General features: G+C 42.7%; 1 protein-coding gene across 2 annotated transcripts; it reads right to left on the reverse strand.

Annotated features, from left to right (window-relative positions):
• Positions 1 to 4574: 4574 nt before the first annotated feature.
• On the reverse strand, positions 4575 to 21920 carry IFT52 (intraflagellar transport 52). Of its 2 annotated transcripts, XM_079980656.1 has the most exons (14): positions 21765 to 21920; positions 19903 to 20027; positions 16720 to 16807; positions 15523 to 15652; positions 14467 to 14542; positions 14286 to 14357; positions 12942 to 13068; positions 11650 to 11736; positions 10772 to 10840; positions 9582 to 9736; positions 8338 to 8425; positions 6240 to 6348; positions 5643 to 5788; positions 4575 to 4909 (listed from the first exon to the last, which is right to left on the reverse strand). In XM_079980656.1, the coding sequence occupies exons 1-14, from the start codon at positions 21780 to 21782 to the stop codon at positions 4862 to 4864; spliced, it is 1338 nt and encodes a 445-aa protein (XP_079836782.1). In that variant the 5' UTR covers positions 21783 to 21920; the 3' UTR covers positions 4575 to 4861. The 2 variants fall into 2 exon arrangements, with proteins under 2 accessions (XP_079836782.1, XP_079836783.1); XM_079980657.1 differs by lacking the exons at positions 12942 to 13068; positions 14467 to 14542; positions 15523 to 15652; ... (1 more) ...; positions 19903 to 20027; positions 21765 to 21920.
• Between the last annotated feature and the right edge of the window lie 930 nt (positions 21921 to 22850).

Here is a 22850-nt window from a genome sequence, read left to right on the forward strand (position 1 = left end):
TTTATGAGGGGGGAAAGTAAGTAAAACTCTTAGAAGTGGGTTTTGATAAGTAAAGAAACCTACAGTATTAAAAATAAGTGATTGCCTTTACTAGTTTCTGTTTAAAGGGTTTTTTTTTGGGGGGTGGAGTAAGTATAGCTTAGTAGTAAAGTATTGATATTAAATTAGGAAGCTATCACTTCAGCCCTAAGCCAGCAGAACTTCAGTTTTCTAGTTATTAGCCAGATCTCTTCCCTTGACTCATGAGTTCAGCTGTGAAACTATATTAGCTCTTTCTGAACTGTGTCTATTTTGGGTTATGATCATGGGCCGAAGAAATAACTGCTTTACATATTCTGGGGAGATTGAAATATACCCTGTTAAGTTCTTGACTTTTTTTTTTTTTAATGTCTTTGTCCCCTTGTCAGCTTCCTCTACTCTAGGCTTTGCAGAGAAACTTGCCTTCGTAGAGGAGTATGCAGATTTCAGGCTACTGGGGGGCAGTGTGAAGACTTGGCTTTTGGCTTTGCTGTGTTGCAGGGCCAACCCCCTAGCATTCAATGGAGTGAGGCAACTGCCAATAGGCAGCGGCAGTGGCAAGGTGTCATAAGGCTAGGGCTCTGTGGGCGACACACAGCTTGTCATGCTCCTGTTAAACTAGTTTAGTATAATATTTTCTACATTAGTTGGCAGCGGCTCTCCAGGGTTTCAGACAATAGACTTTTCCCAGCCTTACATGGAGGCCATAGGTTTCAACTCCCTGGGACCCTGGGTGCCCAAGAACCCACAAAATTCTCCATGAAGGGTCAGGGCACCCACAAATTTTGATGCCAAGGAGCATACATGCTGTATGGCACCCACGGCCCCTGGCACCCATGGTCGTGGGGCCAAGTTGGCACTCCTGGTGCAGGCAGCAGGGGGTTGAATTAGGAATCTTCCGTTTGCTCCACTTCTGAGCTCTGACTCCCCATTGCGAGTGTTAAAGCAAGATTCTGCTCCCAGTCCAGTAGTTCCCTGCCCACAGAAAACTCTCTCTCTCTCTCTCTCTCTCTCTCTCTCTCTCTCTCTCTCTGTGTGTGTGTGTGTGTGTGTCTGTCTGTCTGTCTGTTTTGGGTGAATGCCATATTGTCTTTTACATCAGGCAGCAAAATGTTTTGGGCCATACCTGCAAGGTTGGAACAGCTCTGACGCCTACAAAAATGGCTGCCCAACATTGTTTCAGACAAGTATTGGAGCAAACTTGATTAATTTAAACCTAAGTCACAGGAGCCAGCTCCTAGGGGCCGAGATCCCTTCGCCCCCACAATAAAATATTTGAGGGGGCTGCACCCCCAAGTTGATGGGCAGTGCCATTCAAATGGTGTGTGTGTGCCGTGTCATGTGATTATATGGGGCACGGCTTACCTGCCTCCCCACCCCAATATTTTATTTAAGTTGACACCCCTGACCTAAGTCCATTTTAGTGAATGCACATTGTTCCCTAGTGTTAAATTTTAGACTGGAGGCTCTTGATCGCAAAAAACCTGCCCTCTTCGACTTTTAAGTGCTAGATACATAATACCTTCACTACACAGTGGTACCTCAGGTTAAGTACTTAATTTGTTCCGGAGGTCTGTACTTAACCTGAAACTGTTCTTAACCTGAAGCACCACTTTAGCTAATGGGGCCTCCCGATGCGGCCACGCCGCTGGAGCACGATTCTTAATCTGAAGCACTATTTCTGGGTTAGCGGAGTCAGTAACCTGAAGCGTATGTAACCTGAAGCGTATGTAACCCAAGGTACCACTGTAATCCTATACATGCACAAAGCATATTCTGAATAAATAAACTTTGGATCACGCTGCATGATGAAATAAAATTATCTGGCATTAGTGGAGAAAAAGCAAGTGTCTAAATCTAGTTTGTAACTTGGGGTGATGGGTAACTGAATAAACAAAACTCCTTTGAATTCCATCTCCAGGTGCCCCTAGGATTCTGAAGACTGACCTCTTTTCCTTGGGAACCAAAAAATGTCTTCTCAAAACTGTTCTAGTTCTCTGTCACTGAAAGACATATTCGAAAATGGATTTCTGATTGGTGCTTCTGGTTACAGCATCTCTCCGGGTAGCAGCTGTTTCCTAGAAATGAGCAGCATCCCCCAGCCTGATGCATGCGACAGTGCAAGCAAGATGCAGAATGTGACAAAGGGAAGCTCTCTGGCTCTAAAGGCAACAGACTCCTCCATCAGCAGCTCAAAGGAGAATCTGCAGGCCTCATCGGATGCTCTTGCATCTTTCTGCAAGACTCCCACCCAGCCATGTGCCTTTGACTTGTCAAGCTCAAGCTCTGCAAATGACAGCAAAACCAATTACACAGAGGGTGTGTTCCACAATACCAAATCTTCTACTCCATGCAGGGAAGATAATCCCTCTAAACCGACAACTGAGAATATGTCGAAGAGCTCTGAAATAAATGATGTTGCAGTCTTCAAGAAGCCGCCACCACCGCCACCAATATTGGAGATCTCTGGAATACAAGCCACTCTGGGCAATGTACTTTCTCCAGAAGCAAGCTTAGAAGAATTTGGGTCCCTGGGCTCTGTGAAGCTTGATACACCATCTCTGGAGATGTCAAACCTTGCCATGCCTCTGGGTGGTGGTAGTGCTGTGTCTGTTACTATTACAAGACACTAGACTCCTGCACTTTGATCTAATGTTTCACTGGTTGGGCAAAAGCTTCAGGTGGTTTGCACCATCCAGCCGTCTTGCTATGTTTCTTGCATTCTCTTTTTCCAGCTAACAAGTGAAGCATAAATGCAAATAAAGAACTGGTGACATACGGCACTCGTGCTACGTCGACAAAGGCATGAAACCATCTGATAAGGAAGCACCTGGACAACTTTGTCCTTTTCTTGCTGAAGGTAACTCAGAGGCCTGTGTGGTCAACCCTAACTGGTAGCTGAACAGCCATACTTCAGAGCTGAACAAGCTTTAGGGGATGTTTAACAAGCCCCAACAGCCAAGAGGCAACCGCCGCTCCCCCCTCCAGCTGGTGGTAAATGGTTGTTGCTCTGCTAATGACTTGGAAGTGAGACTTGCGTATGCTGTTCAGCTTGTTGCAAGATTAGGTATTTTATGTAAACAGGCAGCACCATTTTTCTGGACAACATTCATACCGTCTACTGTAAACAGAACGTCATTGATTTCCTAATTATCATGTCTAGTCTACTCTGGGCTAGTTGGTACAGTGCCACATGGTTTTTGATCACGTGTAGTGATACCCGCATGATTGAAAGCTTATCTTTTTTCCAGTGAGCACTTTTTCACATAGTTCATTTGTCATGGCTTCCCCATACAATAATCACCTTAGTACAGGGCAAAATGATTTTACACTTTTGCAGTTCTGCTTTGGGTGACTGCCATCTTAAATACAAAGTTAAGTTTACACATGCTGCAGTGGTTACTGTAAACAGAGGCCTGTTCCCACTAGAAAGAGAAGTTAAGAAACATATTGCAACTGTTATTCTAAAGCCCATTATCCCAATTGCATATTTTGAGGTGTGATGTCAATAAATTGTGCTCATCTAAAATGTGGGTTGCAACATACTTGTTCCCCCAGCCTACTTCAGTCTCGGTTCACCCTTCACATCTATTTACTAATTCTCAGGGGATTGTAATAATGGCAAGTGGATCATAACCTCTAGAATGAGTCTGTGAAGTGTTCTTCAAATTGGCCATACTCTCAAGATCATAGCCTTAGTAACAGAACACAATTCTTTTCATCTTTTATGTTTTAGGTTTCACTACCGTTATATTTTCAATTATCTCTCGAGGAGGGACTGAGGCTTGACTGACCAAAATTGCCAAAGCAAAATTCCATATTCAAAGCATCCTTTTGAAAGAGGCATCTTCTTCTTCTTCTTCTTTTTTTAAGAGGATCAGAAATCACCCATACTGGTGAGATGCCATGTATGATTCAAATCTAAAAGTGAGAGTTTATAGATGCAGTTTACAACTTTGTAGCTTTCCAAGTCTTAGTATTCACCCTGCAAACTTATATCATTATGTTGCTAAAATGCAGCAGTTGGAATGCGCATCTTTTGATTTCTTAAAATTGTATGCATTTCTCATGGCTTTTGACGGTTACTTTTAAGTATTCTAAACTCTTACAGTTTTGCCAGCTCAGCAATACATGCATCTGTCAAGGCAGATGAGTAACATTAATGATCTGAAAAGGAGCAAGTGCCCAGATGAGGTTGGAAAAACCACACACAGTGGGGGGGGGGGGGGAGACATACATTTGCCTTTAGAATATACCCTCCTAAGCATCCTCTTCAAGGCAATTGCTAACTTGCAAGAGGATTTATAGGACATGGTTGCAGCAGGGGAGCTACAGTAAAGACCAAACAAGGCCATTAGTCAGAATGTGCAAAATCTTGAGTAAAAAGGAGCAAGCAAGCTTGTGACAACACCCACCCTACTTATAGGTATATGCTGTTTGTTGTATAGCCATGCTTTTACATTCTAGAAGATTATCTGCCTCTTCCCCACTGTATATGCATACTGTATTAATCCACACACAGAGATGCACTGAAGGGTGACAGCTAGAAACAAGAATTTTAGGTTGTACAAAATGTGATATTTATTTGTTTATAAACAGAAATATTAAATATGGAATGCTTCATACATAAGAAATTATCAAAATTATTGCTGCCTATAAGGCAATCACTCACTAAAACGCTTCCGCGTTTTAGACTATCTACATATTTGTAAGGTAACATAGGGTACAGAAAATGGCAGGAAGAAGCAAAGCAAGCCAGTTTATTGAAGAAAAAAATCCAAAACAAAATAAGAGAATCTGTTCTATTATCCTTCCCTGTGACATCAAATTTCCTTTCAAATATTCAAAAGCCACCCTGGAATCCAGCTTCACTTGTATCAATATCGTGCTCCTTTAAAGAAAAGAAAAAGGATATTTGTCAATACATACAAATGACTCTAGGCTCCTTTGCATTTTCAGTGTCCAAAAGAAAATTTAAATGGTCTTGAAGGTTTTCAGCTCCTGGACTTTATGGCCCAGGGTCGATAGAATGTTCCCAAACTCTTGCCCATGTTTAACAGATTAGGAGCACCCTGAAGGCTCACACACACACTTCTTCCCCACTCTTCTTATGTAAATTCCTCTTCCTATTTGCATAGCTGACTATCAATGTCCATAAAAATGTTACCACTAACCAGTTTGTAGTCACAGCTAGAAATGGGATTGCAAACTCTGGGTTTAGACAGCCCTGGTTAGCATTAACATTGGTGCACATATAACACTGCCCGAGGGTTGCTGCTAAAATGAAGGAGGGAATCTGGCAGTCAAGGAAGGAGGAAGCATAAAGTCTAATATGCTCAACTATCAACTAGGTATTTAATATTGCTTTCTATAAGGAGCACACAGAATCACAAAAAAGCTAGGAAGCATTCTCTCCACCCATCTTTTTTTTCTTCTGAAAGAGGTGTTGGAACAGAATACTCAATTAGATAAAGCTCAAGTCCTATTTTATTATTAATTTTGATGTGACGCCTCCTCTATAGATCACTGAGATAAGGAAGGAGTCTGCTTTCCCAGAAATCTGGCTTTCATACCTTCCCAATGATCACTGGACAGGGCTTCAAGAAAAATGTCCATTAGTTTACCTGATTTAACTTCTTGAACTCAACCACTTGGAAGAAAATGTGCTCCAGGATATGTTTGGCATCTTGCTGCTCCTTTGGTAGTTTATTAGTTACCCCTAGGATGTCCCCACATTTTCTTACATAGAATTCCAGATCATCTTCAGTGCCTAATAAGGACATAAAAGTAGCATAATACACACAAAATTTGCCAAACCATTTAAAGATATTATATGGGTTTCCACAAGCAGAGAAGGGATGCAGAGCCTATATGCAGCCACACATTACTAGACCACAGGATCCTTCATCTCTGACCACTGGGGCTGGGCTGGAGGTAACTGGTGTCCAATAACATCCAGAGGGCCACATATTATCTATCCTGATCTAGAGTACCTCCATTAGCATGAGGAAATAGATTTAAAAGATCTGGTTTTCTTAACAAAATGCAAAGTATTTTGGAAAAATTTTAAGGTATGCATAATATGGAGGACCTCAGTAATTTTCAGCTTTCTAAAGTGTGCCCTGAAGATAAAAGTTTGAGAAGCTCTTCATCTAGAAAGTTCCCCTGCCCATCCCACAAATAGTTTAGCAATCCCAAGTTCAAATGTTTGCACTACTTACATTTGTTTGTTATTTGAGCAAGGCGAGCTTTCTCAGAAGAGAAAGTTTCATCCAAATCAAACAGGTCCAGGCTGGGAGGAGGCAGCTCTCTGAAGGCCGGTGGAAAAACCTAGTAAAGATTAGGCAAAACTTAACATGCTGAGTCTGCCCATACTTGTTCAGAGTAAAAAAGCATTGGTGCAGGCTCTAATTAAACTACTCGCATGCTGTAATCTTGTTTATACTATGTAAGCCTCAGAAAGTAAACTATTCTGTTTATAGCCCCTTCAAAAACATATACAGGTTTGACATTTCCAATTTCTACTTTGGGAAAATCAGTGACATTCAGTTTAAGCATTTTGGTGAGAGGAAAGCAAGCACCAGATTACTTGTTTCCTAACCACAGGATGTCAGGTCTTGGAAAAGTGTGTTCAGGGCATAGCCTGAATTGAGAGAAATGTGATTAGCTGCAAGGACTGGACACATAAAATAAGTTAGGCTGTCCATGTAGGGAATTTCTAACTTTGAGGAATGATGGGCAGAACATAATGTCTGGGTTAAACTTTTCCTCATTTTTTACTGCCTTCCTTTGAAAAATAAACTTTTGGTCAGCTACAACAGTGTTTCCCAACCGGGGCCCATATGCCCCCTGGGCCCTTCTATTTCAGGCGTCGGGGAAATGGCTTCCTCCCCCCCCCCCGGCTGTGCATCAGAAGAACAAAGCAGTTAAAGTCCCTTGCAAGTTTAAGAGTGTTTAATGATCACAGACAAATAAAAAAACAGCCATTCTCAAAGTTAAGGTGCTGCCAATTAGGTTTTCCTCCTACTTCCACCCCGAGCCATCCTCGTCACTTCCCCTTCTGGCAACCTGGTCTTGCAACCACTGAGCCTTCTGCGAAGTAACCTTATCAGCTCTCTTTGCCCTTGGAGAGAGAGGCTGGACAATTTCCAGCGAAGGGGAGTCAGTTATCTCACTCTCTTCCTGTTCTGTTTCTCCGTTCCCCACTCAGCTCTGCCCAGCTTTTGTCTTCCGAACTATGTCCCTCTGCAAACCAATTCTCTATACGGCTCTACTGTTCCTGGGCAGCTTCAGGATCCTGGTCAGGAGCAGGAAAAGGGAGAGGTTCCCACCATTCCTCATCAGAGCTGTAATCCTCAGTCTGGTCTCTGACACCCCAGGATATTCCAAGGGGTCCACAGGTGAAAAACGCATAAATGGGACACCATGGCATGAGACTAGGGAGCAACAGAGGGGAAGTGAAAAGTGAAGAAAACAGAAAAGTGACCAAGAAAAGAAAAAAGAAAACAAAGAAGTGAAGAAAAGAGAAAACAGAGAAGTAGAGGGAGCAGAGAAGTGACCGTGATTCCCAATGGATGGAGTGCCACCCGCACTTTGCAGCGAAGTCGCTTCCAGTTCCTTCTCCCTCCCACTTCCGCACTCCACTACTGCATGCACCAAGCTGTCCACATGTCGTTTGTCACAGGCAAGATGCGTGGCTGCAGCAGTGTTAGTGTGTGGGGGGTGCTGTTTCTTCGTGCAAGTATTACTGTGAAAGGAGGCATGTTGCTGCATGCAATTGTTACTCAGCCTCACGCAGAATCGGCTCAACGTAATGGACAGAGGTGATCTTCAGTTATCCCTCACAGCAAAAGAACCAGATATAAAAAAGCTTGTTTCTGGTCACCAAGCACAAGGGTCACATTGATCGAGAAATACTTAAAGTATAATTTTTTATGTATTTTGTATAAATTATAAATATATATATAAATATAACATGTTCTATTTACAAACAAAACATCTGAATAGCTACCCTTTCTGCTAGTAGGACAGGGGGGCCACAGGAAGGAAACAAGGTCAGAAGGAGGACGCGGTCGGAAAAAGGTTGAGAAACACTGACCTACAATTCACAGACCTGCTTCAACACACATTGAAACGTTCAGTCATTCTGCCAAGATGATCTGCCTGATCCTCTCTTCCTACCCCGCAAGCCTTGAACTCTTCCTGCACTATATATTGTGTTGCCTCTTCTGTTTCTGAAATCACCCAAGACCCATCTGTTCACCCTACTCATAAATGCTTGTAACCTTATTTCCTTCCTCTCCCAGGACAGTTACTTACAGCTGGCTGAAGTGCAGGCAACGGAGTTTCAAACTGAGGCTGAATTAGTTGGAGTGGTTCGTATTTCACATTCAGCTGCTCATAAGACCTGCAACATATAACAATGTGTAAAGTTTGCAGCATTGGCTAAAGGTTTTTTGCTTTGGAGTTTTGGCATGTGTTAACAACTTTTACTATCACCACGAGTCCAGGATAGATATTAATTTAACTATGCCAAAATTATAACTAGGATTAGAAGTGTACATGGGCAAAACCCCAAATTTAACCACCTTCCTGCTGATGGTGCATAACATATTGAAATTCAAGTCAAAGTACGATACTGAACTAGACTTTTAAAAGACATCTGAAGGCAGCCCTGTTTAGGGAAGCTTTTAATGTTTGATGTATCACAGTATTTTAATATTCTTTTGGGAAGCCCAGCCAGATGGGTGGGGTATAAATAATAAATTATTATTATTATTATTATTATTATTATTATTATTATTATTATTATTAAAAATGCTGAACAGCTTGGGGCCATGTTATATGAAGGACTGCATCTGCCCATATGAACCTTGAAGACAACAGCATCAGAAGCTCTACCTCTGTGCCACCTTTAAGACTGTTAAGATTGGCGAACACCAAGGATAGGGTCTTTGCAGTAGTGGCCTTCTGTTCTTTGTAACTCCCAAAGGATACACAGTGGCCCTTTCAGTCCTGGCATTCAAAAAGACTTTAAAAACCCTACCTGTTTCAAGTGGCTTTTACCTGATGCACTTTGCTGCTGATTCTATTGCCTTGTTATATTCCTGCCTACTGTTGTATATTTTAAATTTTTAAGAAGTATTTAACAAAATGTATTTTTATTGTAATTTAATGTTTGTGTTATTGTTCTCCACCTTGTTCTCCACCTTGAGAGGACTCTGTCCTCAAAGAGCCTATAAACAATGAAAATAATGCAATGAATAGGCCCTAAAATCTATTAAACTAAAATGAAGAAGAAAAAGACACTGACTTGGATCCAGACTTTGCTGTCTGCAAATGGAAGATCTCCTTTTGTACACAGGAAACTTTTGATCAGGGGTGTGTGTGTGTGTATAATGTGACTTCTGGTGATTCTCCCAGCCCCCTATCCTCTGGAGCAGAGTTTCACAGGGTGCAAAGTGATGGGGAAAACTGGTAAAAGTTGCCTCCTCACTCCTGCTGCTGGCAACAAAATCTGGATTCAACCCATTGTTTTGGGAAACATAAATGAGGTCACCAACTTGATGATTTTCGGAAGTGCAGTGGTATCCAACTGGTAAATAGACATGTCAAAAAGTGTTGTGAAGTCTCGTGGATTTTCATCTCCCTCCTGCAGGCAAACTCGCAGTCGCTCTGACAGGGTTGCTATATCTGGAAGCATCGTATAATCAGATATCTGGAGGAAAAGCACACGGAAATTGCTGTGAACAAAGAGACAGCTCACACTAAAAATGGAACCTTTCCAGTGAGCTAAACAACTACATGATAAAAGAATTGCATCTTGAATCATATATCCAAGAAACAATACACTTAAGAGTGCGGATTTTAATTTAGTTTGGCCAATTTTCTAACCGTCATAGTTATGAGCACTTATATACATCTCTTGATATAGGAAACGGATTTCAAAAGCTTCTTCAACAGTGTGGTGTAGTGGTTAAGAGCGGTAGTCTCGTAATCTGGGGAACCGGGTTCGCGTCTCCGCTCCTCCACATGCAGCTGCTGGGTGACCTTGGGCCAGTCACACTTCTTTGAAGTCTCTCAGCCCCACTCACCTCACAGAGTGTTTGTTGTGGGGGAGGAAGGGAAAGGAGAATGCTTTGAGACTCCTTAAAGGGAGTGAAAGGCGGGATATCAAATCCAAACTCTTAAATAAGTTTGGTCGAAATAAATTTATCTTCTGTACGTACTTCTAAATTCACATATATTATGATACCTCTTTATTTTTCATGATAAAACCTATTTGTTGATGGCAGACATCATAGGAAAGAAAATTAACTTTAATTTTTCATCTTAGTGTATTCTTCACAACATGACATTACTACAAACTGCTAAGTAATTTTAAAGTTTGGATAATTGGAAAGTTGAAACAGTGATAGAACCGAATAAACTTTACAGAGCAAGTGTAAAAATTAACAACTCAACTTTTTGTCTTTAAGTTAAGAGTAGTCAATGGGGTCCACTCTAGATGTTATCGAACTCCCAACCCACATCAGTCCCGGTTCCCATGGCCAATGGTCAAGGATAATGGGAGTTGGAGCCTGCATCTAAAGGGCACAGCACCAGCTACCCCTGCTTTCAGCTTATCAAGGCTTTCTTCTTGGCAGGGACAAAAGTAAAAGATGCAAAAATAGAAATTCAGCAAAGTTGGCAGCTATACTTTATGATATACAAAGCTAATGTCACTAAATAATGTTGAATTAGTTCCCCTTACCTCGGGATCTTCTGCATCAATCTGGTTTAAATGGATGTCGCTTGTTGTAAGCCACTGGAACAGTACATCCTAAGAAACCAAAGAGCCCAGTTATAATTGTGGAATTCTTTGAATTATCAAGATTAACAGTGCAAAACAACAACAACAACAACAACAACAACAACAACAACAACAACAACAACAACAGAAGTTCCTTGGCATATTCAAACAATCACACTTAGGAGACGACACATATAGGTAAATTGGCTGGAAGCAGAAAACATTATTTAGAGTAAATGATTACAAGAGAGGTGGTGGCTGCATTCTGATGTCACACTAAACCATTCCTGTCTTGCATCCCTTTCCTAGCCACCATTGGCAACCAGGAATTCTAAAGTGGAACTGCTTCCAGGTGAGTGAAAGCAAGAGAGTGCTCTGTTTTGCCAGCCCAATCATCTTCACTACTGGCTGCAGAGGTCTGTCACCGCCTTCATGGCCGGTATGGAATCTCATCTGGCTGATGAAGCAGAGTGCTCTGTTCCATTTCTCTAGCTTGACCAGCTCCTGCAGCCAATCGGAAGCCGCGGAAACTCCGTCGTATGTTTGGCTTCCAAAAATAGTTCGCAAACCGGAACAGTCACTTCCAGGGTTGCGGCGTTCAGGAGCCAAAACATTTGAAAACTAGGCTGTTCGAAAACCAAGGTACGACTGTATTGCAAAAAAGACTACATACCATAGCGTCCAAAAGAATAAAGTAGCAAAAACTTCAACTTAATATGGTTGAAAAGACAGCTCACTCTGCTGAATAACTCCTAAGCTTCAAATAAACCTGCTCAACTGATCGTTAGAGGGCATACATTATTAAAGTATTAGCAGTGAAGTTGACAACAGAGGCTCACCATAATCTTGCTGTTTTCTTCTTTTTCCAAATATTGGTCACTGAACATATGACAAGATCCTAGTACAGCTAACTTGCCACCTTGATTCTATCAAAGAAAAAATCAGTAGAACACATTCAATAACTTATACTGTACATCAATGCTTTGTCTTACCAGGTGTACTTTTTATATTACACTCTTTAACATTCTGCATTACTTTACTGCAGGATTGGGGAATCTGGTCTGACCAACAGGCCAGATCCCTCTGTCCACTACACCTCACAAGCCAGATGTGACAGGTGACCGTGGTATTTTCCTAGACTGGCTGTGTGGGATAGGTATTGGAGGCACAGTACTACAGTAGCTCTTTGAATTCCACCTCGTGTCTTGAACAGATTTTAGATTTTCCTTCTGATCATTTTCTCTGCCCTAACAGACATTCTACTATTTTCTTCAGAATCCTCTTGCACATGTTCCAAACTGCCAATATCCCTATTATACCACGGTCCCCAGAACTGGACACAGTACTCCTGATCGGGTCTGACCAAGGCAGAACAGAGCAAACTAATACTTCCCTGTATCTAGACAATATATTTCTGTTGATGCAGCCTAGAATTGGCTGGGACACTACAAATTAATTTGTCCAATAAAAGTCTCAGTTTTGAGGACACCATACACTCATATTACATGTTTCTAAGAAGGCATTAAAAGCTCATAGAGTTTATGAATGCACAGACACTACTGGGGCAGAATAAAGAAAAGATAACAAGGCATACTTGTTTGGAATGCCTTTAATAACTGGGATAAACTATGTGTACAAATGTCAAGTTATCTTGTTTTCTCCATCTCAGTTGAATTTGTATGGATGCTTAACATGCTGTTCCCTTTTCCAAATATTTTGGGATAAGCTAAGAAAATAAGTAAGTAAATTCAAATGAACATATTTACCATACATTATTTAAAGTTAGTAAATTACACTAAAAATGAAGTAAAAGTATGATAATGTAAATTTACAACAGGGCCTATCTTTAGTTTTATTCACTTTTCAGCATTTTGTCTTCGAAGTGTTTTAGAAATGGTATAATTATTATTACTAATGACTGATAAAACTGGGGAGGAACTGCAATAACAGTTCAATGTGCTTCCCTACCCCTGTTATAGGTCAACTCTTTTCAAAGGTTCCAACATAAAGGAGCTTTTATCTGAATGCTTTCCTGCTAAAGTTGCACAAGATGTGCAAGTAACAGAAATTATGAACAAAGCTACAAAATATCATGTTTTACAAGTATTTGATGGCTCATGCAGTTATGTACCTTAAAGTGATAAAAAGCCAAGATGGGTCTATTAAGAGGAAAGCAGACAGATCCCGTGGACAGAACAGCCACTGCTGGTTTCATCACATTAAGTGTAGCACCAAATGGATACACAAAAGTGAGAGCCCTACAAAATAGTACAAAGACTGTCATAAGCATTTTCTATATTTCACAGAATTGCAATGCTGTCAAACACAATCAACCATTCTCTTTGTCCACACCCCTTCATGCTCTTCTGCTGGTAGGAGCTTTTTTTTCTTTAAAAAAAGAAAAAAGATACCTTGTCTTTGTAACACTCTAAAATTGTGATGGCTTAGATCCAAAGAACCAAAAGTGGACGAAAAGTGCATTTGTACTGCTCAGCAAGCATTCACAGAAGTCTTCTACTTCTCCCGGGGCAGTACCACAATTTAGCAGAGGTTACAATACTGTATAGGCAACAGACTGAATAAGGAAGGAGAAAGGCTGAAGTTTATAGACTCCAGGCCACAAGAAAGTCTTGAGAAAGAACCTGTGCTTCAAAAAGAGCTTGTGACAATGCAATAACTTCTTGGGATTTGGGTGTCTCTTTTTAAAAACAGTACTCTTCCATTGCATTGTGAGTGGAAGAGGCCTTCCAATAGTGGATAAAGGTAAAGGTAAAGGTACCCCTGCCCGTATGGGCCAGTCTTGACAGACTCGGGGGTTGTGCGCCCATCTCACTTAAGAGGCCAGGGGCCAGCGCTGTCCGGAGACACTTCCGGGTCACGTGGCCAGCGTGACATCGCTGCTCTGGCCAGAGCCAGAGCCAGAGCCGCACACGGAAACGCCGTTTACCTTCCCGCTGGTAAGCGGTCCCTATTTATCTACTTGCACCTGGAGGTGCTTTCGAACTGCTAGGTTGGCAGGCTCTGGGACCGAGCAGCGGGAGCGCACCCCGCCGCAGGGATTCGAACCGCCGACCTTTCGATCGGCAAGTCCTAGGCGCTGAGGCTTTAACCCACAGTGCCACCTGCGTCCCTTCCAATCGTGGATACAAATCAGTAATTATAAGGACTATACTTTACGATGTATTAAAATCCTGTTTTTCTTGCTTTCTGTGGTGACATGTTTAAAGCATGTATAAAAAATGTCCATAAACCCTAAAAAAAAAAAGAATCCAGAACACTGCAAAACTGTTCCCTTCCTTGGATTTTGTAGCATTACTCCACTTAAGCAGCATTTCAAGACGCAAAATACAAAATCTTAGGCATTAATTAGAATATTCTACATATTTCAAGAGCACTTCCCACACAATGCTTTATTATAACTTTTCAGAATGAACATTGATGGCATTTGTAACATGGCTGGAAAGAAGGTACTTACTGTGAATCATTTCCACTGTTGTCTTCATCTATTATCCCAGACACTGTTTTTCCAGCAGCTCTACTTATTTCCCTTATAGATGGAAACCCAAAAATAACTGATTTGTAGTTGCAAAATATAGCTAAGTTACGCAAGATAAAATGTGAATGCACCCACACACCATCCACTATCAAATACTTACCGATTTAAAACTCCATTGGAGACCAAAGCTTCTTTAGGATGGAAGTATTTATAATACACATTTCTCACCACAGAGTCTTAAGAGAAATGAAAAATAATATTTTTTCCAGTAAGATGCAGCGCTGCAAAGTATGGGCTATGGATTCTAGATCCTGGTTCTAATTGTATGAAGGCTGATGTTGCCAACAAAGCACCTTCTGACTTCATATGACCCGCCCCTCACAGCACCCTACTAAAATTTGGCTTGAAAGAAGAATAGTAGCCAATTAATTGGCTGCAGTGTGTGCCTGGCTGAGGTGTGCATGTGATGCCCACAACAGTTTCTGTTTGCAAATGTGCCCATAGTCCTTAAAAAGCTGGCAAATCTCTCATATTTTCCTTGTGGCAGCCCATAAGAAGATGCAGATGTACAATCATAGCAAAAGTACAAATGGAAGTCACAAAGAAAGGTAAGAGGTGCAGTGGCTCTTTTGCTGTATCAGAAGCAATTCATCAAGCTATTCACTTTAGGCCAAGGCAGTTCTACATCGCACATGAATCCACCTTCCCCAAGCCCTTGCACTGCTCTGCTCTTGCATCCACTGAATGCAGTCCATGCACTGAGGCCACAGAGAGGAGGGGCTGCTGAATATTCGAATGTGCAGTGCACACAATGGTTTAAAGAAAAATGAAAATCACAGCACAACGGTACGCAGCAATACAGCAAGAGATGTTCACTTAGAGCCTAACAGACAGAAACTCTGTGGACCTTGCTCTCTGCTCACACAGAGTTCAGGCCTGCCGCCATACCAAATATCCCTCAGACTTGGATGTAATTTATCGTAGTACTGTTCACTTGCTTAGTATTTTCAAAATCAGCAAACATGGAAAAGGGAAGATGGCACAGCTACAATCATACTCTGTCACTAGCTCTTTTGGGACCTAGCAATATCAAATTAATAAAGCACACTCAAATTGCTGTAAATTGGGTCACTTGTTTGTGGTTTCTGACTATATGATATGCAAACATTCTCAAGACTGACCAAAGAAGAAAGCTTGTCCTCAAGTCAGTTATTACCATTATTGACCATGATCCCATATTCTTCCAATAAAAAGTTGATGTTGGTGTCATATCGAGATTCACCACCTTCTCCCAGCATCACCAGGATATCCCCACCACTTTCTAGATACTTCTTCAGAACCTCAAACTGTAAAGGAAAAAAGCAACAAAGTCTTGAGTGCCAGGATGAAAGGTTTTCCTGCTTTTACACAATTTAACCCTTGAAAATTAGAATAGCAACACAACACAGCTTGCACATCCTTACAAAATACTAAGTCCCCTTTGGTAAAGAAACCCCATCTTATTATTCTTACAAGACAAAGGGGAAATTAACCCTAAAGATGGTTAAAGTTTAAGCAGTGCAAATAGGCATTTAAGCTAACAAACTACCTGCTGTTTGGCATACGGCAGAACAGGGCTAACTTTAGTCTTTCATAGTCCACTTTCTTTTCTTTTCTGTTTTTCATCTGTGAGTCCACTAATGTGTTTTAAATTTGAGTGCATACTCAAGGTCTCTTTACAAGTTATGGCATAATTAATCTGCTCTAAGCAATTCTGAATAGGCATTCATGTTTAGTGCTTTAGTGGATTACATTTAGGCCGTAGTCCTAAAACTACTTACCTGAAAGTAAGCCCCATTGAATCCAACAGGACAGACTTCTGAGTAGACATGATTAGAATTGTACAGTTAGGGCGGTGTTCAGCTAAATAATTTAGTGATTGTCCCTCTGCACGCTGTCTCCAGATTTGCTGCAGAGGACTGGGGGAATGCGTAGAACAGATTTATGGGGTGCACAGGGGAGGAGAGGGGGAGAATGTTCCACTGCATAAGGAAAAATCCTTGCACTGACAGAACGTGAACCTTAACGCTGCACTGAATTCTGCCCTATGTCTAGCACTCTTTGCAAAAATCCCAACAAGGCATTAGGTAATCCATTAGTAAACAGTGAACAGCCCACCTAACATACATACAGGGTACAGCACTGTGGCTCAGACACATTTGCAAGGCACCAATCCTGCCCCAGATCATACAAAACAGGACAGCCAGAGTGTGCATCATCCTGCTCTGCTTCTATGAATCCAAAAAGCCTATAAGATGTGATGCAAGAGAACCACTGAATCCTGAAGAAGTTCACAGGATCAAAATACTAGACAAGATCAGAAAGGTAAATAGATCTTTAAACAGTTATTGAGGTATTTAAGACAATTACATACTTCAGCAGCTGTGAACTTTTCCCTAGGTCCTGATGTAATCCAGAGTTTTACTCCAGTCAGCTTCTCTGAAGTTATTTCATCTTTTAAACTATGGACAAATTAATAGAAGACATGTTACCCAATAACGCATATCATTGGCAAACCACAATTCCAGGATTGGACATAACACAAAGACAGTGATCGTGTTTTGTTTTTTCTCAGCAGGGAGAAGGAAAAGAGCCATTTTAGCGGTGTTCAGGGTGAACTATGGCTTACTGTGACATGCATGCTGGGTCAATACCTCAATTGTCTAGGCAGATGTTGCATTATAATGTATTTTTAATTTTCTTCTCTACTTTGAAAATGACTACAAAAATAAGAAGGTATTCAACCCTAAAATAAAGACTGATGTCCTGAACAAGATTACCAAATCTCATTCTATTATCAAAATGTTCAAGGGAGATATATTACAAACCACGAAGACCTAATGCCAAATGCATATAGGTATATTAAGCTAAAAGCCTCATTTCACCTGCACAATTATCCCCACAATGAGGTTGAAGGGCTGATGCTTTAAAGAACAGGGGCTTAGACCCATCTTGAAAAGCTGTGGTTGAGGTAATAATAATAATAATAATAATAATTTATTATTTGTACCCCACCCATCTGGCTGGGTTTCCCCAGCCACTCTGGGTGGCTTCCAACAAAGATGAAAAATACACTAAAATGTCACATATTAAAAACTTCCCTGAACAGGGCTGCCTTCAGATGTCTTCTGAATGTCAGGTAGTTGTTTATCTCTTTGACATCTGATGGGAGGGCGTTCCACAGGGCGGGCGCCACTACCAAGAAGGCCCTCTGCCTGGTTCCCTGTAACTTGGCCTCTCGCAGTGAGGGAACCGCCAGAAGGCCCTCGGAGCTGGACCTCAGTGTCCGGGCAGAACGATGGGGGAGGAGACGCTCCTTCAGATATACTGGACCGAGGCCGTTTAGGGCTTTAAAGGTCAGCACCAACACTTTGAATTGTGCTCGGAAACATACTGGGAGCCAATGTAGGTCTTTGAAGACCGGTGTTATATGGTCTCGGCGGCCGCTCCCAGTCACCAGTCTAGCTGCCGCATTCTGGATTAGTTGTAGTTTCCGAGTCACCTTCAAAGGTAGCCCCACGTTGAGCGCATTGCAGTAGTCCAAGCGGGAGATAACCAGAGCATGCAGCACTCTGGCGAGACAGTCTGCAGGCAGATAGGGTCTCAGCCTACGTACCAGATGGAGCTGGTAAACAGCTGCCCTGGATACAGATTTGACCTGTGCCTCCATGGACAGCTGTGAGTCCAAAATGACTCCCAGGCTGTGCACCTGGTCCTTCAGGGGCACAGTTACCCCATTCAGGACCAGGGAATCCTCCACATCTGCCCGCCTCCTGTCCCCAAAAAACAGTACTTCTGTCTTGTCAGGATTCAACCTCAATCTGTTAGCCGCCATCCATCCTCCAACCACCTCCAGACACTCACACAGGACCTTCACCGCCTTCACTGGTTCTGATTTAAAAGAGAGGTAGAGCTGGGTATCATCCGCATACTGATGAACACCCAGCCCAAACCTCCTGATGATCTCTCCCAGTGGCTGCAGGTAAATGTTGAAAAGCATTGGGGAGAGGACACAACCCTGAGGCACCCCACAAGTGAGAGCCCAGGGGTCTGAACACTCATCCCCCCCACCACTTTCTGAACACGGCCCAGCAGGAAGGAGCAGAACCACTGTATGACAGTGCCCCCAGCTCCCAGCCCCTCAAGACGGTCCAGAAGGATGTTATGGTCGATGGTATCAAACGCCGCTGAGAGATCCAGCAGAACTAGGAAACAGCTCTCACCTTTGTCCCTAGCCCGCCGGAGATCATCAACCAGTGCGACCAAGGCAGTTTCAGTCCCATGATGAGGCATGAATCCCGACTGGAAGGGATCCAAATGGTCCGCTTCTTCCAGGCATGCCTGGAGTTGTTCAGCAACCACTCGCTCAATCACCTTGCCCAAGAATGGAAGATTTGAGACTGGGAGATAATTGGCCATCGTAGCCGCAGCTAAAGATGGTTTTTTAAGAAGCGGTTTAATAACCGCCTCTTTCAGCGGGTCTGGGAAGGCTCCCTCACGGAGGGAAGCATTCACCACCCCACGAAGCCCATCGCCCAGTCCTTCCTGGCTAGCTTTTATAAGCCAGGATGGGCAAGGATCCAGGAGATAGGTGGTTGGCTTCACTCGTCCAAGCAGCCTGTCCACATCTTCGGAGGTAAGAGATTGGAATTGATCCCACAGAACTTGACCAGACAGGACTCTAGCACTCTCCCGCCCTGGCCCTGCTCCCACGGTGGAGTCTACTTCTTGCCAAATCTGAGCGATTTTATCTGCAAAAAACTTTGCAAAATCATTGCAGGAGATCATGTGGCCCGTACTGGGCCCCTATGTCACAGGTGGTTCCGCTAAATTGTGAACCACCTGAAAAAGTCTCCTGCTGCTGTTTTCTGCAGATGCAATAGAGGCGGCGAAGAAATTCTTCTTTGCCGTCGCTATCGCCACTTGGTAGGCTCGACGTTGAGCTCTAACCTGTGTCCGGTCAGATTCGGAATGAGTTATCCGCCACCGGCGCTCTAGCCGTCTCAACGATTGTTTCATTGCCCTCAGATCCGTGGAAAACCACGGGCCTGTCCGGGCTCCATGCAATCAGAGAGGGCGCTTCGGAGCCAAACAGTCAATAGCCCTGGTTAACTCCACATTCCAATGGGCCACCAGGGAATCGGCTGAAAGGCCATCAACATGGGATAAAGCATCCCCTACCACTCTCTGGAAACCATTTGGATCCATTAAGTGGCGGGGGCAGACCATCCGAATCGGTCCCACCTCCCAAGGTAAGGCTTGAATGAAAGACTATGAAACCCACACTCTGCCAATATCCTACACTAACAAAATAAGCTTGTTTAAAATCTGCAATCAGATATACAGATATTGTACAAGATACGAGGAGAGCAAAAATTTAACTGTTATGGGGCAGCCATTGTACTGGGTACTTTCAAGCAATTTTATGCCTTCATCAAACTTCAATGCTGGTCTAGAAACAAAAGATGGCTCGCCTTCTCCTCTCAGAACAGCAGTAGTAAAAAGCAGGAAGCTAACACAGATCAGAAAAAAAGAAAACAATACATACTCCACTCACCTCTGTATCTTCCAGTTGCTTCGAAGCTTTTTTTGTAGAATCCTATAACCATTGTTCATAGTAAAAATTTCCTTTTTAGAAGCATTGAAGACGATTATATTACGAAGTTCTCCCTCCATAGTTACCTCAAAAATGAAAGAGCACAGGCAAATAAACAAAAAACAAAGCAAAATGAAAAAGTGTTATCATTATTCAGAAATTCTAAGAAACCTTCCCAGATTAATGTAGAATTAATGAATACCCACAATTAACCAAATAACATTATGTTTTATTGATTGATCTAGCACGGTGGAAAGAAAGAAAATCTGGGTTCTTTGCAAGGATTTTTGACTTCCAACTTTCCAAATGCCCGAACCTGCCAAAAAGAATGCTAGTGAAAATGAAGAAAGCTTGGGGCGACAAGTGTATTTTGGAGCGGTATGTCAGCTTTGTTTGGTTCTTAGCTATGACTTTTGTGTCAGGCTACAGCTGGTGGATCTAAGAGTTCTAGAAAGCAAAGCCACCCTGTTCCAGCAATTGGGACAATAAAATAGTAGGCCAGAATCTCTTGTTCTTGAGCTATATTACTACACACTCTCTCCAAGGGCTAGTTCCCAGGACTCTTTTGGGAGAGCTATAGCAGTGAATAAGCTGGCATAAAATCATTACAAGCTTGCAGTGCTGAGATTTCCTAAGCATTTGTAGTTCGAAAAATGAGGGTAATTCTATCAGTAAGTCTATGATTTGGCACTGAGGAACAGAAATACAGTAAGTAGATTTGGAAGCAAGCAGGAGTTGCATCTAGTAATTAAAAAAAACAATCTGCCTGAAATTGCATTTTTACAAAAGTTTATCTTAATCCCATTATAGAATCGCCCTCTCCAGAGGCTGAAGCATGAAGAATCATGATGTAGCTGGTGATTTCTGACACAGCCATGGCACGAAAACATGGATCTGAGGCATTGGGCAGATTTTTCACATAGGTTTTATACAGAATGCCACCAAAACCACTATGACGTCTGTTGTCACAGGCACCTCAAAACTCAGCGTAACCAGCACCTCAAAACTCACATTAACAGCATTACCCATTGGATCTAGCCCTAGGGGGCACAGATCCTTACAGATTCTTGAACAGGAGCCTCTCCCTCAAACCACCATCAAATCACATTACATCTGTATCCTCAGACCGTGCCACAATGTTTCTGGTGTTGGCTGACATGTTACAGATGTCATGTTTTTAATAGTAGGGGGGGGGGGTTGGGGGGGGGAATCAGTATAAAAATATTGCAAGTTTGCTGCACCACAAAGTGTGGGATCTATTCCTGCACTGCAGGAGATTGGACTAGATGATCCTCAGGGTTGCTTACAACTCTACAATTCTCTGGTTCTGTATAATTCAGTCTGTTAGGCGCAGATATGATCTGTGATTTGATGGTGGTTTCCATGTATCCTATTTTTAAAAAAATCAAATTCAAGAGGACTCTTGGACTGGGGTAATGTTTGTTTGAGGGGGCTTTTGTTGCTGCTACTGATTTTTATTTTTATTTTGTACATTTGTTTTGGATCTTATTATGATTTATGTGGGAATTTTCCAATATGGTTGCATGCTTTTGGATGTGTTTTATTTACTGCTCCTGCCTGCTTTTGCTGTGTTTGTAATTATGCAATTCCCGCCCCGTCCCCCGTTTGTAAGCCGCCTTTCAGCATGGTTTTTTCTGGCTACGGAAAGGCGGGAAGCAACTAAAATTTACCAGCTCGGACTTCTACAAGGTCCCAAGGTGAGGGGAGCCAGGGTCGTGCCTACAAAGTAACCCTCCGCCTCCATAAATGGTCCCGAGGGAGGGGGAAGCACCTCTTCACCGCCACCACAAAAGTTGACTTACCTGCGGGGTCGCCACCATCCTTTCCCCGTCCCCTCCAACCGCGGAGCAGCAGCAACGCGCGGTAACTAAGGGCCTTATCCCTCCTTAGCAACGCGAGCCCTTTCCGTCTGCGCAGGCGCCCAAAGCGACTTCGCTGGCAAAAGCAGGAGGCGGGGGAGAGCAAGAGAAAGCCGCGTTGCGTCCGACGTGATGACGACACAGGCCCGCCTAGAGTCTCCTTGAGCTACAGGGAAAAGGCTCATTCAGCGGTGGAATCTTCCATTCTCGATGGTGGAGGGGAGTCCGCCAACGTCGGCAGTGGCAGGAGCAGGGAAAATCTCCCTTGGCAACGTGTGTTGTTGTTTTTTGCTTTGGAAGAGATTTGGAAACAGCAGAGGACACTGGATGTGGTGTAGTGTGACTTGAAGGGTTAGACCTAAATCCCAGAAATCTCATTCTCCCCCCTCCCCACTTTCGTGCTGAGTAGCAGCATGTTCCTAACATGTACTGTATTATTCTGTTGGTCATTTTGTCACTATTTCTTGTGTTGTCGCTTCAGCTCTCTTGGGAACTCGTACCCGTTTATGTTTTATGTTTACTGGCAAGCAATTAATACATAAGCAACAAATAAATAAAAAGGAGTCTCCCTCCTACATAATGCAGCTAATTACATATTGCAAAAAAAGAGGAAATGGATCACACCCACCCACCCACCAACACCCACAAAAGGGCAGATATTGGCACATGCTAATTACTATGTACTGTATAGGTACAAATTCAGGAATAGTTGCTGTGTTAAAAAGAGAAATACAATATATCTCACCACCGTGGGGAGACGATGACCTGTGTTGCTTGGTCGGTCTGTTGTGCGGGTGCTGAAAGTTGTTTCTCCCTTGCCCTCCTTCCTTAAAGCTCTTTTATCTTTAAACCGGACAGCTCTTCAAGCAGAGGACTGTCTTTAGTAAACTAGCACACATGGCCATTTTGAGCCCTCACTCTTTCCAACACACACACACACACACACCACACCCTACACCTGCTTATTTCATGCCTATGGTTTGTTCTCACCTGCTATGGAAGAGAACACTCCAAGAGAGTTTGCAATTG

The sequence above is a fragment of the Podarcis cretensis genome, assembly GCF_951804945.1.
Source record: "Podarcis cretensis genome assembly, chromosome: 6".
Lineage (NCBI taxonomy): Eukaryota > Metazoa > Chordata > Lepidosauria > Squamata > Lacertidae > Podarcis > Podarcis cretensis.

What these genes read in the sequence shown, in the direction of transcription:
- IFT52 (XM_079980656.1), bottom strand. An exon ending in TGGCTTTTTATCACTTTAAG is followed by an intron (nt 11,737 to 12,941) that starts GTACATAACTGC and finishes TTTCTTTGATAG; the next exon opens with AATCAAGGTGGCAAGTTAGC. An exon ending in GCACTTCCGAAAATCATCAA is followed by an intron (nt 8,426 to 9,581) that starts GTTGGTGACCTC and finishes TATATGTTGCAG; the next exon opens with GTCTTATGAGCAGCTGAATG.